Raw genomic sequence first — 17313 nt, 5'->3', positions numbered from 1 at the left:
TTGGTATTTTAAAAAGCAAACAATAAATAAAAAACTTTTGCAAATGGCATGTTGCATCTGGAATACTGTGTATTGGTCACCATTTCGGAAAAGAAAAAGAAAAAAGGGTAAAAAAGGGTAACCAAACTGCTCAGAATACCTTTCCTGTGAAAAAAGCTAAAACTTTTAGGAGTCTTTTGTTTAGGAAAAAAAGGCAACAGAGAAAGGCTATGAATGACATGCATGAAATCATATATAACATGTAGAAAGAGAACAGAAATAGTTTTTCTTCCTCTTTAAAAACACTTAAACCAGGGGTCAACTACTTGGGATGAGATTTAGAATAGGAATAAGAAGTTACCTTTTAATAGAGCACATAATTAACATGTGGCATTTGTTACCATAAGGCAAAGTGACAGTCACTGACTTGCATGGCTTTTTTCTATCTTTTTTCTATCTTTTTAGATCTTTTTCTGTCTTTTGGTGGCAGATGTATCAGGTGCTAAACACATGTTACCTCTAAGTTGGGGAATAGGAGAAGGATATAGTCAGTGAAGGGCTACCAAAATTTTTACTACCACACTGTGGGCATGGCTTATGCAGGATTCACTGCATTTTTTATTTATTTATTTGGTTATTTAGTTATTTAGTTATTTAGTTATTTAGTTAGTTAGTTAGTTAGTTAGTTTGTTAGTTAGTTAGTCCAATACACAATGAGGATTTTAGTGGGTATACATATACATATACACACATATATATATATATATACATACATACATACATACATACATACATACATACACACATACACACACACACATACATAGTAAAATACATGATGAAGGTTATAGAGGAGATATTCATAGTAAAATATATCTATGAAAGAATAGAAAAGAAGATATAGTAATAGAACATATCAATGAAAGAATAGAAGAAGAGATATAGGAATAGAAGAAAGGTATAGGAGATATAGGAGAGCAATAAGACAGGGGATGGAAGGCACTCTAGTGCACTTGTACTCGCCCCTTACTGACCTCTTAGGAATCTGGATAGGTCAACGGTGGATAATCTAAGGGTAAAGTGTTGGGGGTTAGGTGCTCTGGGGTGGAGCTCCATTTTTGCTACCCCACTGCATTCCCCACTATCCGGGCAGCAGCCCACCCCTGGATATAGAGTCGGGGTATGTCCCAAAAAGTACCTGTTTAATAAAAGGAACTGTGATTTGATCCAACAGGGTTACTCAAGAAAGTCCTGCTGACTCACACCAAAGACCTGTTGAGTCCAGTATTCTGTTTACAATAAATAAATAGGGAAACCTACAAGTAGAATGTGATCAATAGAATAACATTATTTCTTATTGCCAGTAACAAGTGTTCAGTTGCATTATATAGCAACAATGGACTGATTTGCATTTTACAAATTTGGATTTCTAAATGTAATTTATGATCTAATGCTAGAAAAAAATATCAGTCATTAGTACTTTGTTACTTTTCACCTTTTAATTTAAAAAAATGACATTTTAAAAATATGTCTTACTTCTTTGTTCTAGAGCTGCATATAATCGTTTCACCTTCACAGAAACAAGAATTTATAAGAATGCTTTTGGAAATATAATTATAGCTTTAAATCTGATAGATTGTCTTATTGGAGATAATAAAAGGTTTGAGGTAACTCGGATATTAAAGGGTATTTTATTTTATTTGGTTCAGACCATGGACCTTCATTCTAATAAAATTGGCTGTGTCTGAAGGTATTAGTTTTTCCTATGCTTCACTGAAAGAAATGTTGATAAGAGACTCAATCATATTTTTCAGGCGTCGCTTTCATTCCAGCCAGTATCTCTTATCTGATTGGAACAAATGTTTTTGGGAGACTTGCACACAAAATGGGAAGGTAGGTTAAGTTTGAACTCTGAATTTGCTGACAACATTTTCTAAATGCTTGATGTTTCTTAATTCTTACTGAAAACATCCTGAAGTGTTCATAAAAATAAGTAATTTTATTTTAAAGTTGCATAGTGCTGTTAGCTTATCGTGCATTACTTCCGGAAAATACATTTGGTTTTGGTGTTTTGGGATGGCTAAAAGATACTGTTTCTCCTTTCATAGGTGGTTTTGTGCCCTAGTTGGGATGATCATAGTGGGATTAAGCATTTTGTGTGTGAGTAAAAATTGTTATTGCAAAAAATTTAATGTTGTTCTGTTTTGTTCTTTTGTTGTGTGTAACAGTGAAACAGGAAGCAACATCCTGAATTTAGTCAGATCTAAATATAGGTAGCTCTTTACTTACAATCACATCTGAGCCATTCCATTCTAAGCGAGACTGTTGTTAAATGAGTTTTGCTGTTCACCTAATAACACATTTTGTGAAGTAAACCTGGCTTCTCCCTTGACTTCGTTTGTTAGAAGGTCACAAAAGTGAACACATAATCCCAGGACACTGCAGCCATCATAAATATGAGTCAGTTGCCAAGCAGTTGAATTTTAATCACGTGACTATCGGGATAAAGCAGTGGTCACAAATGTGAAAAATGGTCATAAGTCACTTTTTTCAATGCTATTGTTAAAAGGTCATTAAATTGTTGTAAGTTGAGGACTACTTGTAGCTCATTAAAATTGGGGGAGGGGCAGCCTGAACCTTTGTGTTTAACTTAGCTTCTTACTTATTTGTATTATTGAACAAACTATAGTAACTCAGTTCACACATTTTATAAGCTGTAAAATTGTCATTTAAAAATTATTGTTATGGTTTTTTAAAAAAACAAACTAGATTATTTCCCCCTAATACACATAACAATTATGCACTTGAATAAATTGTCCAATATTTTTCCAATGTAGGTCCTCTAGCATTCATTTTTCCTGTGTATATTTTCCTAGTGCACATTTTTTAAAATGTACATTCCTGGCTGTAAACCCATTTAAATATATAATCTTTAAAATATATAAATACTGATATTCGCACGTAATATCCATTACTATATCTATTTGTCATGCTTTTTTTTTCTGGGCAAACAAATAATTACAGCATTTCCAGTAAAATATTCTTTTACATCTCAAGTTACAGCCACTTAGATCTCTTACCCTCATTCAGGAGAAAAATAATTACAAAAAATTAGCTATTCCCTTTTGATTCTATTATTATTTTAATTTGTGTCAGCAACACTTAGAAATCTTGCCTTCAATAACATTTTTAGTTTGCATTTTGCCTTAGTGTTTCCCTATCTTTTAATGTAATGCTACCAATTTTTAAAACGACGTTGCTTTCTCATGTATAAACACAGACTTAAATTCTATTGAATAAATTCAATTTATTAATTGTTCCAGTTCTCATAGCTGAAGACTTTTTATGTATAAACTGGCATCACTAATATAGTGCACTGTCTTTAAAACTAAAACATTATCCACATATTATTTGAATCTTATATCAAACATAGATGTACATTTAAACTTAATAAATTTAAGTTTATTAAATTTATTGAGGGGTCTAGAAAGTATATCTCACCCATTTGCTTTTTGGAAATGTTAAGAGGCATATGCCATGCAAAACTAGTATAGCCCTCAAGCTGATGAAAATTGTCTGCTCATCTAACGAAAAACATTTTGTTTCTTTTACTTCCAGGTACCATTTGCTAAAAACATATATGGACTCATAGTACCAACATTTGGAGTTGGCTTTGCCATTGGTAAGGAAAAAATGACTGAACATTTGGTTTAGAGAGTGTTTCTCAACTTTGGAGCTCTGTGGACTTCAATTCTCAGGATTCACCAACAAGCAATCTGGGAGTAGAAGTCCACATAGCTACAAGTGGCCAAGATTGAGAAACATTGGTTTAGAGGATATTAAATCTATGAGCTGGGGTGACGCAGCAGGTAGAGTGCTGTACTGCAGGTCACTGAAGCTGACTGTAAATCTGTAGGTCAGCGTTCAAATCTCATCACCGGCTCAAGGTTGACTCAGCCTTCCATCCTTCCGAGGTGGGTAAAATAAGGACCTGGATTGTGGGGGCAATATGCTGGCTCTGTTAAAAGGTGCTATTGCTAACATATTGTAAACAGCCCTGATTCTAAGAAGAAGGGGGGCATAAAAATTGAATAATAAATAAATAAATAAATAAATAAATAAATAAATAAATAAATAAATAAATAAATAAATAAATAAATAAATAAATAAATAAATCTTCTCTTTTAGATAATGATCAGTAGAGCAATGTAAACTATATGCTGCAGATTCTGATTTCTATCACAATTACCTTCAATGAATTTGAAAGGGGACAATATTTCCCTGTGAAGAGATGCATCCAACTGTTCATATGCACAATTCTGTGAAAGAAGGGGAGATACTGAGATGCATCTTATGTTTTAGTTGGACAGTGGTAGAAGCGGTAACATAGAAAATACCATATTGTTTGCACTATAAGTCACACTGGACCATAAGATGCACACTAGCTTTAGAGGAGGGAAACAAGGGGGGAAAAAACCCCCCTCTCTGCTTTCCAGCATCCATCCGATATTCATCTGGCTAGAGTCCTTGCAGCAAACAGCCTTGGTCGGCTTCAGCACATTATCACTGCCCCAGCACATGGCTTCTCAGGGCTCCGCTCCATTGCACCCACCACTGATCAACTGAGCTGAACTGCTGCTGCCAAGGAACACTAGAGCCTTTGTTGTCAAACAGCTGATTGGCGATTGGATCAGCCTCCTGGAATACCACTGATCAGCTGCTGGGATTGCTGCCATCTATCAGTACCACCGCTGCCTATTGCTGCCACCTATCGCTGCTGATAGCCACCACCGATTGCCACCACTGCCAATAGCCGTCACCATCAATTGCCGTCACCGATAGCCACCATTGCTGACAGCTGCTGCCACTGATTGCTGGTGATGGTAGCCTCCACCATTTGGCAGCGGCAATTGGTGATAATTGGCAATGGCAGCAGCAACATCCACCAACTACAACAGTTGATTGATGGTATTCCGGGAAGCTGATCCAACCGCTGATCAACTGCTCGGCAATGAAGGCTCCAGGGCTGGCCAACAGTGGCAGCAGCAACACAAATCCCCATGAACCCACTGTAATATTCACTCTATAAGACACACAGACATTTTCATCCACTTTTTTTGGTGGCGGGGGGCAGTGCATCTTATAGTATGAAAAATACAGTAGCTCATCTGGATTTATGGGATTGGTTCATGATCCTAGATAGACTACTTTATATATTGGGTTTTAATAAGTTGCAACATGTGGCATCAATTAATAATTTAGATCTCCTGCCTGCCTGGACTCTGAATTCAAGAGACGCATGTATATTTTGAAATACGATGGCTGTAACAAAAAGAACTTTATCCCCTTTTGATTACTAACAATTAGTAACAGTTAAAAGTCCAACATTCTAAAAAAAAATTATACACAGTAATATAGTCACTGTAAATACATGGAAACTTGTGGCTTGGCCATTGTTTCTGAAAATATACACATTAATAACATTGCCAATAGAGTTAATTAGTGTTCATTGCACCAGATATGGAATAAGAATGTGGACACAAAGAGCAGATCACTTTATTAATTGACAACTCAGTTAAACTGATTATCAACAACTAACTAGGACCTGCAGAGGCCAATCAGAAAATGGGGTAGAAATTCCTATTGGTAAACCTTCCTGAGCAACTATACGTTATTGCTCCTTGCCGATCAAGGTGAGGGGACCAATCCCTCACTATGTTCTAGGCCACACCCACAAAGTATGTGGGGCGGGGCCTCACCATTCAACCCTCATCCGAGAATTGGATTAGGTGAGTCCCAAGGGCATCCCCCCTCCATTTGTTCAAGCTGTTCCTGCCTGGAGGTCCTGGCGGCCATTGCCAGCAGAGTTAATTAGTGTTCATAGTTGGAAAATATAATGCTTTACTGCTACTTCCTTTCAAAAAGCAAATATTTTACGATCTACAAAAGAAGTACAGTCAGCAGTGATTATCAGTATATAAGACAAATAAGGAAACGTATTCTGTCTCAATGCAATGTTGGCAGACAACATTAAACGTATTGTATCAGAAGAACATGACAGATGGTACAATAATTAAATATACATATGTCATTGTATAGAATATAAAAAGTCTCTACAGGATAGAGAATATGTATAATATTTTGACATTAGTAAATAGCACTGGATTGATTATATTCTAATAAATTACCTTTAATTACAGAAAAAGTATTCATGAATAACTAATAACTAATATAAATCATCAGTTTTAAATTTAGTCAAAGTGCCACTTTTTACACACTACCACAAGGTAGCAGAATATATTTTGTGAACATTTTGCCAACAAACATAGAAAGAACCAAACATTTTTGATGATCCTTCACAGAAATATCCTTGCCTTTCATATATAGGCTTTTACAGATAAAGGTGAAGGTATATTAGTACCAGCTTTATCAGTAGCAGGACTTTTTTTGTTTTGAAATGCTGTATTTAATATATTATGGCAGAAGGTTTGATTACTTTCTAGCAGCTCAAGTATAATAGCTAGAGAGTGAAATATCTATTCTATTGGCTTGATGTGTCTGTCTACCTGCCCAGTCAAAATCAGATTTAAAGAAAGGCTATGGCAAGATGAAACCGCAAATTAGTAGAATACATTGAGATGCTAAATAAAATCATTCAGCTGAAGATAATACACTTGTATTAAGACAACTTGCATTAAGACAATTTAAATTTTGCATCATAGCAGGATACATAATTATATGAAACTTATATGTTTAGTTCTTAAATATAAACTGTTGAACATTGATATTGGAAAAATAAAGTAGATGGTGGATTCATGATTATTAAAAAAGTTTGTCATATCTGAAATATCATAACTGATTAGTCAGTGGAACAAGTTGCCTTCAGAAGTTGTGAATGCTCATACTAAGGACAGGATTATGCTTTTATAAGGCAAGGCCGAACTGAGCTGTTCCTTTCTGTGAAAAGTAATCCCAATTTAGTAGGGCAAACATATGCATAATAAAGCAAATGTGACATTTGAAGCAACATTTCTTTTTAAGATCTTTGATATAATTGTTCCAATTCTGGTAAACAAAGAATTAATATTTGAAAATTTGATTGCATTGTGTTGAAAAAGTAAGAGTAGTAGATGCTTGGAACAAACTTCCAGCAGACATGGTTGCTAAATCCACAGTAACTGAATTTAAACATGCCTGGGATAAACATATATCCATCCTAAAATAAAATACAGGAAATAGTATAAGGGCAGACTAAATGGACCATGAGGTCTTTTTCTGCCGTCAATCTTCTATGTTTCTATGAAAGGAATATGATTACCTTTCAACAAAAATTTGAAATTTTGATTGCATTGTGTTGAAAGGAATATGATTTTGTTATTGTTGAAATGCCTCTTGGCTTAAAAATTCTATAGCAAATTCAGTAAAATTGGGCACTGTGACTTGTCCACATGCATACTTCCTTTAGAAATTATTTCCAGCCATTTTGTATGTAGCTACAGTAGTCCCTCGCTATATCGCGCTTCACCTACTGCGGCTTCACTTCATCGCGGGTTTTCAAGAAATATTAATGAGAAAAATCATTCGTGGATCTTCGCTGGTTCGCGGGTTTCTGAGGAAGTTGATCGGCAGATTTAAACAGCCCGCGGAACTCGATTGGCAGGTTTTTTTAAAAAAAATAAATCTAAAATTGTAAATACTGTATTTAAATACTTGTTCTAAAATAAATACTGTGTGGGAAGGGTTTATAAACACTTAAAACAATGAAAACTTACCAAACAATTACAATATAAATACTTAAATAAGTACTATCAGTCGATAAATTCCCTATCGCAGATTTCACCTATCGCGGCCAGGTCTGGAACGTAACACCAGCGATAGGTGAGGTCTTACTGTATTTTGAGAGAAATTGGAGATCCTGATTAAAATACCTTTTTTTTCTGTGTTATAATCAGGGATGGTGGATTCTTCACTGATGCCTATAATGGGTTACCTTGTTGATCTGCGCCATGTTTCTGTCTATGGGAGCGTTTACGCAATTGCAGATGTTGCCTTTTGTATGGGTTTTGCTTTAGGTAAGAACTTAATCTGTTTATTTGAAATGCACTTAACATTTAACTTTCAACCCCAACAAGATGGGGTGGCTGGAGTCTTGCTTCCCAAGGACACTTCCATCTGTCTGTCCATAGATGGACCGACACATGGGGGGAACTTTTGACCCCCTCAGAGAAGGTCCGCAACTTGGGACTCCTCCTTGATCTACAACTGACTTTAGAACATCACCTTTCAACTGTGGCAAGGGGGGTGATTGCCCAGGTGCGCCTGGTGTACCAGCTGTGGCCTTTTTGGAGAGGGAATCTCTTCTCAAGGTCATTCACACCCTCATCACCTCGAGGAGTGATTACTTCAATGCCCTCTAGAGGGGGCTACCTTTAAAGAATGTTGGGTGACTACAGTTGGTGCCAAATGGATGAGCAATTACAGACTCAGACTCAACGTGACAAGACGGAGTGGCTGTGGGTTTTGCCTCCCAAGGACACTTCCATTTATTCATCCATTACTCTGGGGAGGGGGGAAATTTTGACCCCCTCAGAGAGGGTCCACAACTTGGATGACCTTCTTGATCCATAGCTGACTTTGGAACATCATCTTTCAGCTGTGGTGAGGGGGGCGTTTTCCCAGGTTGTCTGGTGCACCAGTTGCGGCCCTATTTGGGCAGGGAATCTCTACTCACAGTCACTCATGCCTTTATCACCTCAAGGTTCAACTACTGCAATGCTCTCTACATGGGGCTACCTTTGAAGAGTATTTGGAAACTACAAATTGTGCAAAATACAGCCATGCGAGCAGTCATGGACCTTCCTAAGTATGCCCATGTTTCTCCAACACTCCACGGATTGCATTGGCTGCTGATTGGTTTCTGGACACATCAGCCTAGACTACTTGTGGGACCGCCTCCTGCCACATGAATCCCAGAGACCAGTTAGGTCCCACAGAGTCGGCCTTCTCCAAGTCCCACCAACTAGAAAATGTTATTTGGCAGCCCTGGCCCCCTGGAATCAGCTCCCCCCAGAGATTTGTACTGCCCCCACCTCCTCACCTTCCGTAAGAGTCTAGACTCATAGCTGCCGCCAAGCTTGGGGCCATTAAACTCTAGCCTCCTGGCCAATGAATGACATATATGTTGTTGAGTGGGTATGATTGATTGTTAATAATGGGGATTTTAGTCTAGATTAGTGAGTTTATATTAATTGGGTTTGGATTAAACAAACAGACAAATAAACAACAGGCTTTCCTAGGCATATTCACCTCTCGCTATCTCTCTATGAGCTGCAGTGGTAACCAATTGGTTTCTGGATGCAATTTAAAGTGTTGGTCATGACCTATAAAGCCCTACATAGTTTATGATCAGATTACTTATGGGACCATCCTCTCCGTCTTGTATGTCAATGGCCGGTTAGGTCCCACAGAGTTGGCCTTCTCCAGGTCCTGTCAGCTAAGCAATGCCGACTGGTGGGGCCTAGGGGAAGAGTCTTCTCTGTGGCTGCCCCGGCCCTCTGGAACCAACTCCAGAGATCCATACCACCCCTACCTTCCTGGCCTTTCACAAGGTTTTAAAGGTTTTAAAAATTTGTCTTTATCAGCAGGCCTGGGGCCGTTGAGCTTAATATTTTGTTCTGGTTGAAGATGTGATTGCATGGTTGTAGTTGAATGAATATGAATGTCTGTTTTTATATCTTAGGAGTTTTCATATTAGTGTTAGGTTGGGTTTCTCTTGTTATGTTGTATCGTATTTTATTTTCACTTTTGTAAGCCGCCCTGAGTCTGTGGAGAAGGGCGGCATAGAAATCTACCCAAATAAATAAATAAATAAATAAATAAATAAATAAATAAATAAATAGATAGATAGATAGATAGATAGATAGATAGATAGATAGATAGATAGATAGATAGATAGATAGACAGACAGACAGACAGACAGACAGACAGACAAATAAATAAATAATCATGTGTCCAGAGTATCCTGCCTATCAATACATCTTATGAGCCAATGTGTTGATTCACATTGTCAATCATTCCTGTTCAGGTCCTCTTCCATTCAGATCAGTGATGGGCTACCAAAACTTTTACTACCACTGTGGGCGTGGCTTATTTTGTTTCAACATCTTTCAGTGCAAATTGGGTGTTCTGGGCTGGAGCTCCAAATTTTGCTACCGGAACTGCATTTCTGACCGTTCCCGTAGGAGCCCATCACTGGTTCAGAGTGATTAAATTATGCAACCAATCTATGGCTGGTTTATCTTTATACACCAACTGGGATCTTCTGGTATTCCCAAACAAGCCTGGCTTCAATTTGCCGCATGATAGATGAGCCCTTTTATCCAGGTTTGTACATAATGCCAGTTAAATAAAAACCTAGGTAACTGCCTTATCATTTTTGTAGAAGGAGCCAATTGAGAGCAGTCAGGCAGTTTGAATTGGCCTATATGTCTACTCTATGACTTAGCCATGGAGTGGCCCAAAGTTTTAGATCATGTCTTATTTTTTTCTTATTGATGGTGCTGAGTTTTTTTCTTCTGATTACCCAATTTGTATTTCTAAAGGTCCATCTGTTGGTGGTGCTATTGCAAAGTCAATTGGATTTCCATGGCTCATGAGAATTATAGGAATTGTTGATATCTTCTTTGCCCCCTTGTGCTTCTTTCTACGCAGTCCACCTGCCAAGGAAGAAAAAATGGTAAGCACAGAGCTGTTTCTTGCTCTTCTCTGGAGTCATATAGAACAATGTTGTAGCATGTCTATCTTCCATGGCTACAGTTTCTACAACAAAATAATCATGACTGCTTTTAAATACATTAACAAAGGTGTTCTGTCATTTACTTTTCTCTAAAATATATCCTTCATTAGGAGACTGTTAAGTTCTAGTCCTGCCTTAGGCATGAACGTTGGCTGCATTACTTTGGACAGGCTGCTCTCAGCCCAATCTACCTCATAGGGTTTTTGCTAGGGGAAAAATGGGAGGGAGAAGGAGTCTGTGGTATGTCAGTCACCTTAAGTCAGTGATGGTGAACCTATGGTACGGGTGCCACAGGTGGCACGCGGAGCCATATCTGCTGGCACACGAGCCGTTGCCCTAGCTCAGTTGCAACATGCATGAGTGTCTTGGCCAGCTGATTTTTTGCTCACACAGGGCTTTGGGAGGGCATTTTTGGCTTCCTCCAGAGGAATGGGGGGGATTACCCTCCCCTGGCTCCAGAGAAGTCTTTGGGGTCTGGGGAGGGTGAAATATGAGCCTAGTGGGCCCACCAGAAGTTGGGAAACAGGCCTCCAGAGGACCTCTGGGGCATGGGGGAAGCTGTTTTCAATTTCCCCAGGCATTGAATTATGGGTGTGGGCACTCACGCATGCACAATAGCACACATGCACGCTCTTTCGGCACCGAAGGAAAAAAAGGTTCCCCATCACTGCCCTTAAGTTATTTGAATGAAGGCATGATGAAAACCTAATACACGCTAACTAAAGAATAATTATTATTCTGCAAGTTATCTGGATAATTCCACACTAGAGATATCTGTCTTCTGCATTTTCAACTGTTGTTCTCTAGTAGTTGATTAAATCCCTCATATTTTAGACTCATATTTAGATAGCAGCATGTTATCCAGGTAGCTAAAATAGTATCTTAAGTTAAGATACATTTTTAAAAAATTATAGATAAAGCTTCTTTTTAGTTCCAGCTTTAGCTTGGATTAATTCACAAACCATTGGATTAATCTGTTTTGTATTATTGTATTTAGCAAACAAGGCAACTACCTAAAGTGTTTTATATTTAAAGCGAAACACTAGTAAGGCTAGAATAAAACAGACAATAGATTAAAATTTTGAAAATTAATCCTATGTGCTATTTCCTTAAGTGATAACAAATTTTGAAATCTTCTGTTACACAAATCAATGTAATAATGGTAATATAATAATAGCTATGTTTTTTTGTAGGCAATACTTATGGATCAAAACTGTCATTCTAAAACTAAAATGTATACCCAGAACAGCATCCAACCAGATCCATTAGATGAGGATGATGAAGACTGAGAGAGTGATGAATAATATTAAAAGCTAGTATTGGTAGTTCCATGATCCATCTCATCAAAAAGTTTTAATTGTACTGCTATTTTAATTGTGAACTTGTAAAACAAAATGAAACCAAAGGTATAGTTATTTATTGCCCTTGATCAAGATTACCCATTGCCTTATGAAAAAATATATATTAAAAGATTCTGTTGTTAAAACTCTTTAACATTATACATTTTGTAAATGTATACATCTCCATCTAGATCCAATATTAATTCAAATGTTTCCCTTATTATACATTTTCATTTAATTCATTGCAGCAATGAGTGCCTGAAACTAGCAATTATAAATTACCAGATTGTCTATTTAAAGATATTTATATAATACTTTGCACTTTTCAAAATAACTTTAGCTCAAACTATTCTTACACTTAACCTAATTCAGAATGATGTAGAGTGAACAAAACTTTATATGGCTAAAAGAGAACCAATTTCATTGCAAAACTATCTGGCATTTAGGAAAGAGAAGTTTAATATACAGTATTTAATAGGTTCATCATTAATTTTGCATTGCTACTAATAAAATTCCACCGAACATTATTTTTTAAATCTCATCTAACTTGCTCAAATCTGATGTCTTATCCTCATATAAACATTGTCTACTGCATTATCTAAATATGTAAACTTCAAATAGCTCCGTAATAGCTTCAAATGACCCTCATCACATTCAAAATTGTACCGAAAGAAAAAAGTTAAGCTGTATGATTCCTGCTAATGTAAGCTGAGACAAGCTCCAGATCCCCAGTTGAAATGTGATAATTCAGAACAGATTTGTTATTTCCCTGGGATGGAGAGTCAAGGCTTGAAGTCTGGAGCTTCAAAATGCTGCAAACGATGATGTAGGAGGCATTTTTGTTATTTACATGAAAGGAATTGTTTCCATGATCCTGGATTGTAGCACCGGTATAGCTTCAGGAAGTCTGAAGTACCTTTAGTTATATCACATAGTCTATGAGCTGTGCCTCATTGTTATTCAGTCTTTCATCCTAGGCTGCTGCATGTTTATGGTTTAATATTTTCTTCATGTCAAGTATCTGACTTAGCCAATTTCCAAGAAGTCAACCTCTCCATATAAAAAGAAAATTATTTACAAGAAGTTCTTTGATTTATATTCCCTACCTATTCAAAATTCAATTTGGATTATTTTTTCCAAGAAAGCTACTGATGCTACTAATTTGAGCATGTCATAAAACAATATCCTAAAAAAATAATGAAGAAATTAAATTTTCAAGGCTAGTCCCAAAATCTTTATACCAATTTCTGTAAAATTTGACATAATTTATCTCTTCATGAAATATTTACTGGTTGTTTTTCTGCTGTTTCCCCATTTAATGAAGAAACAAGACTGATAACTAATCTGTTTTTTCTCATATTAGTCTAGAGTTCTTTTTTTTTAAACCCCAAATCTTGCTTCAGATCCAAAGATAAAAATGGAATGGCTATAGCATAGCAAATCAACCTGTTTCTGAAGATAAAAAGAATCCTCATGTTGCATTATTAATCTCTTTGTCTTCTGGAAAAATCTGTTCTAATGTGTGCCTATTGAAACTAAACTATCAGCACTTCAACTCCCTCATGAGACTTTCTTTGTAAAAATGCTATTTGGTTATTAAAAAGGAGGACCAGGCAGGTATATTCCCTAGTAGATTTGTACTAGAGCAGTGATGGAAAACCTTTTTTTGCTTGGATGCCAAATGGGCGTGCATATGCACCATGGCACATGCCCATACCCATAATGCAATGGCCTCCCCTCGTACACACAACTCCCCCACACTGCCCCCATATTTCCAAACTTCCAGTTGGCCTGTTGGGCCATTTTTCACCATCCACAGGCTCCAGAGACTTTCCTGGTCTGGAGAGGGCAAAAAAACAGTTCAACAGTTAAAAACAGCCTCCTCCCGCCCTCCAGGATGAAAATCAGCTGGCCAGCATGCACATACACACTAGAGTTGACATAGGACAAAGCCTCACATGCCATCAGATATGGTTCCACATACCATCCATGCCATAGGTTCGCCATCACTGTACTAGAGTAAAGAAAGTATCTGGCAGACACTTCACGTTAAAAGTTTTTTCTAGTGTTTTGTTTTTCAAAGTTGCAAAATTATAGGACACACCTTCCTTTTAATGTTACCAGACTTTTAGGTGTCTGGATAAAATGAAATTCATACCAAGTTTATTCACGGACTTAGCTAGTTATAACTATCCTTTGGACATCGGCATATGGAAATGGAATAACACCTTTCCTTGAGTGAGAATCTGCAACATATTGTGCTTTTGAAGAATATGCAAAGTGGGATTAGAGCTTTCAAGACTGACTAGCTTGACAAATAGGAGGCAGATAACATTTTGGTTCTTAGTACATAATGGTCTATATTGCAACCTATCAGTTCCTGTAAGTGTTCTCTCAGTGTTGAAATTAGCCCACGGGTTATGGCCTTAGTTGTGAAAATAAAAAACCAACAAATGTTAGACCATGTAAGTATCAAACATTTATGTAGTGTGGTACACATAACACCCTGTTTGTAAACTTGATCTCTGTGCCTTTTCTAATGTATCAGCAGATGGTTTGTATTTGAAACAAGACACTTTCTATAGTTTTGTAAAACATGTGTTTATGTGTCATTTCCATGTATAAAACATATTTTTGGTCAAGTTTTGGAAATGCTTTTGATGAATTGTTACTGTTCTGTTATACAGAAAATAAGAATGGAATGTTATTTTGTGAAAGAAATAAAAGGCAACAATGTGGTATTTCACTACTGTTAATGTGCCAATTAGTCCAGAAAGGTAAGATACCAAGTCTCCATCTCCTTTCTCCACTACTATAACAGTTCTCAAAATGACTGTGCTGAATTTCAGAGAAAATGCTTTAAATCCAGAGTTGTTGGCTGCTGTGAACTATGGTATAAAGAAAACATAGTCTTTTAAAATTATTCTATACATTGAAGAGTAAAAGGCTGCCCTCATATAAGGATTCAAAAATCTTATCTTAAATGACAAACAGGTATCTCCGTGTCTATGTACAGGTATGTATATGAAAGGGAAAGAAGTACAGTATATGGAAAGAGAAGCACTTGACGATTCCTCTACTCTCTCACCAATTTGCAGATTTCTCCCTCTAAACTCAAAAGGTGGGCAGATAAAGAGATGCTCTGTATCCACAACCTGTCAACAGATTCCCTAAATTATGGGTAGGAAGTTTTAAACAACAAATCCCACTGTGAAAGATAGAAAAGTGTCACACATTATACTTCCCTCATGGTTGTCCTCATTACGGTAGCACAATAGACATTAAGTGCTGCTGGAGATTTCTGGATCAGCACATTCAGAGACAGATTTGAATTACTCAGTTTTCTTCCTTTTACTATAAACATTGGTACTGGATAATAAACTCATAGTCTGAGGTGCTATTGCAATTATTCTACTCCATTTTACTTTCAGCACATGACTGTAAGAATCAAATAAAATAAAATCAACAAATTGTACCACATGTATTTTAGTGATACCTCTATTACAGAGAAAAGTATTTACCTCAATCTGTGCGAGGTTTGTAAGGTTATAAGTTCGTAAGACCCAGCAATGTTTCCCATAGGAATCAATGGAAAAGCGATTAATGTGTGCAAGCCCCAAATTCACCCCTTTTGCCAGCCGAAACACCCGTTTTTGCGCTGCTGGGATTCCCGTGAGGCTCCCCTCCATGGGAAGCCCCACCTCTGGACATCTGCATTTTTGCGATGCTGCAGGGGAATCCCAGTATTGCAAAAACGGTCGCTTTGCTGGCAACGGAAATCTAGAGTTATATATATATAACTCTAATAGGTATGTTAGGTAACATATTTTCAGATAATGCTTATCTATGAAAAGTCATATTGATAATCTTAGAGAATAACAAGCATTCAGAACTGCTTTGATGAGATTGTGATAATGATATTGAATATAACCTTACTAGTATATTTAGTATTAGATTGCTATAACCTTAAGGAGTTGCATCACACAGTATGTTTTAAGAATTCTGTTATTAGAAGTTTAATATGAAAATGATTATGAAAACACAAAAAACATTACTGCACAAACTTTGTAAATAAATTTAATCTTTCCAATAAGTTTTAGTTTATGATTTTAAGTTCTTCAGATTCATCAAGAATTTATCAATCAAAGAATAAGTACTTCTGCAGCTGAAAGTATTGCAAATGTAGAGAGGTTCCTTAGAAAATATGTTATTAGAAAGAAGGTCCTGTAACTCTTGTATGTAACTGGGCAATCTCATTCTCTACTTCACCCATTAGCATTTTACTGATATGGAGCCTTTACCAATGCAATTCCTTCATTACAGACAAACCTAGCTCACTCTGATGAGAATTGAAATAAAAAAATATTGGGACAGAATCATGATGGGAAAGGATCCATAAAAGTTTCCATTATGAGGGATTCATAACTCTACCTAGGCCTATGAAAGAATGACTATAGCATCGTTACAGATACACAGGCCTTTTATCTATAACCTTTCCACCAGTTTTACTGAATACAGAAACAAAGAAAACATAGAAAGCTATTGTTCTAGAAAATAGCATAGCATGGAATAAAAAACCCCAAATCTAGTTATGTGCCAAAATATTCTTTAAATTATTATTATTATTATTATTTATTAGATTTGTATGCCGCCCCTTTCCATAGACTCGGGGCGGCTCACAACACAATAAAAACAGTTCATGACAAATCTAATAATTTACAATTTAAAATATTAAAAAACCCCATTATTAAACAGACATACATACCAGCATACCATACATAAATTGTATAGGCCCAGGGGAGATATCTCAGTTCCCCCATGCTTGATGACAAAGGTGGGTTTTAAGGAGGTTACGAAAGGTGAGGAGGGTAGGGGCAGTTCTAATCTCTGGGGGGAGCTGGTTCCAGAGAGTCGGGGCCGCCACGGAGAAGGCTCTTCCCCTGGGGCCCGCCAACCGACATTGTTTAGTTGACGGGACCCGGAGAAGGCCCAATCTGTGGGACCTAATCAGTCGCTGGGATTCGTGCGGCAGAAGGCGGTCTCGGAGATATTCTGGTCCGATGCCATGAAGGGCTTTAAAGGTCATAACCAACACTTTGAATTGTGACTGGAAATTGATCGGCAACCAATGCAGACTGCGGAGTGTTGGTGTAACATGGGCATACCTGGGGAAGCCGCTTATAACAAAGAAACAGAATA

General features: G+C 37.0%; 1 protein-coding gene across 2 annotated transcripts in view; it reads left to right on the top strand.

The window, feature by feature from the left end:
• SLC18A2 (solute carrier family 18 member A2) overlaps positions 1-14855 on the top strand; it is a 50355-nt gene extending 35500 nt beyond the window's left edge. For both annotated transcript variants that reach the window (XM_070752640.1, XM_070752639.1), the window contains 6 exons: positions 1794-1872; positions 2088-2139; positions 3598-3661; positions 7932-8051; positions 10581-10714; positions 11968-14855. In XM_070752640.1, the coding sequence (XP_070608741.1) occupies positions 1794-1872; positions 2088-2139; positions 3598-3661; positions 7932-8051; positions 10581-10714; positions 11968-12063 (545 nt within the window). In that variant the 3' untranslated portion in view covers positions 12064-14855. The remainder of the gene's footprint in view (positions 1-1793; positions 1873-2087; positions 2140-3597; positions 3662-7931; positions 8052-10580; positions 10715-11967) is intronic.
• Positions 14856-17313: the final 2458 nt, after the last annotated feature.

This window comes from Erythrolamprus reginae, chromosome 5 (assembly GCF_031021105.1).
Source record: "Erythrolamprus reginae isolate rEryReg1 chromosome 5, rEryReg1.hap1, whole genome shotgun sequence".
Lineage (NCBI taxonomy): Eukaryota > Metazoa > Chordata > Lepidosauria > Squamata > Dipsadidae > Erythrolamprus > Erythrolamprus reginae.
Note: the sequence above shows the minus strand (reverse complement) of the source record. Positions and strands in the feature narration are given on the sequence as shown.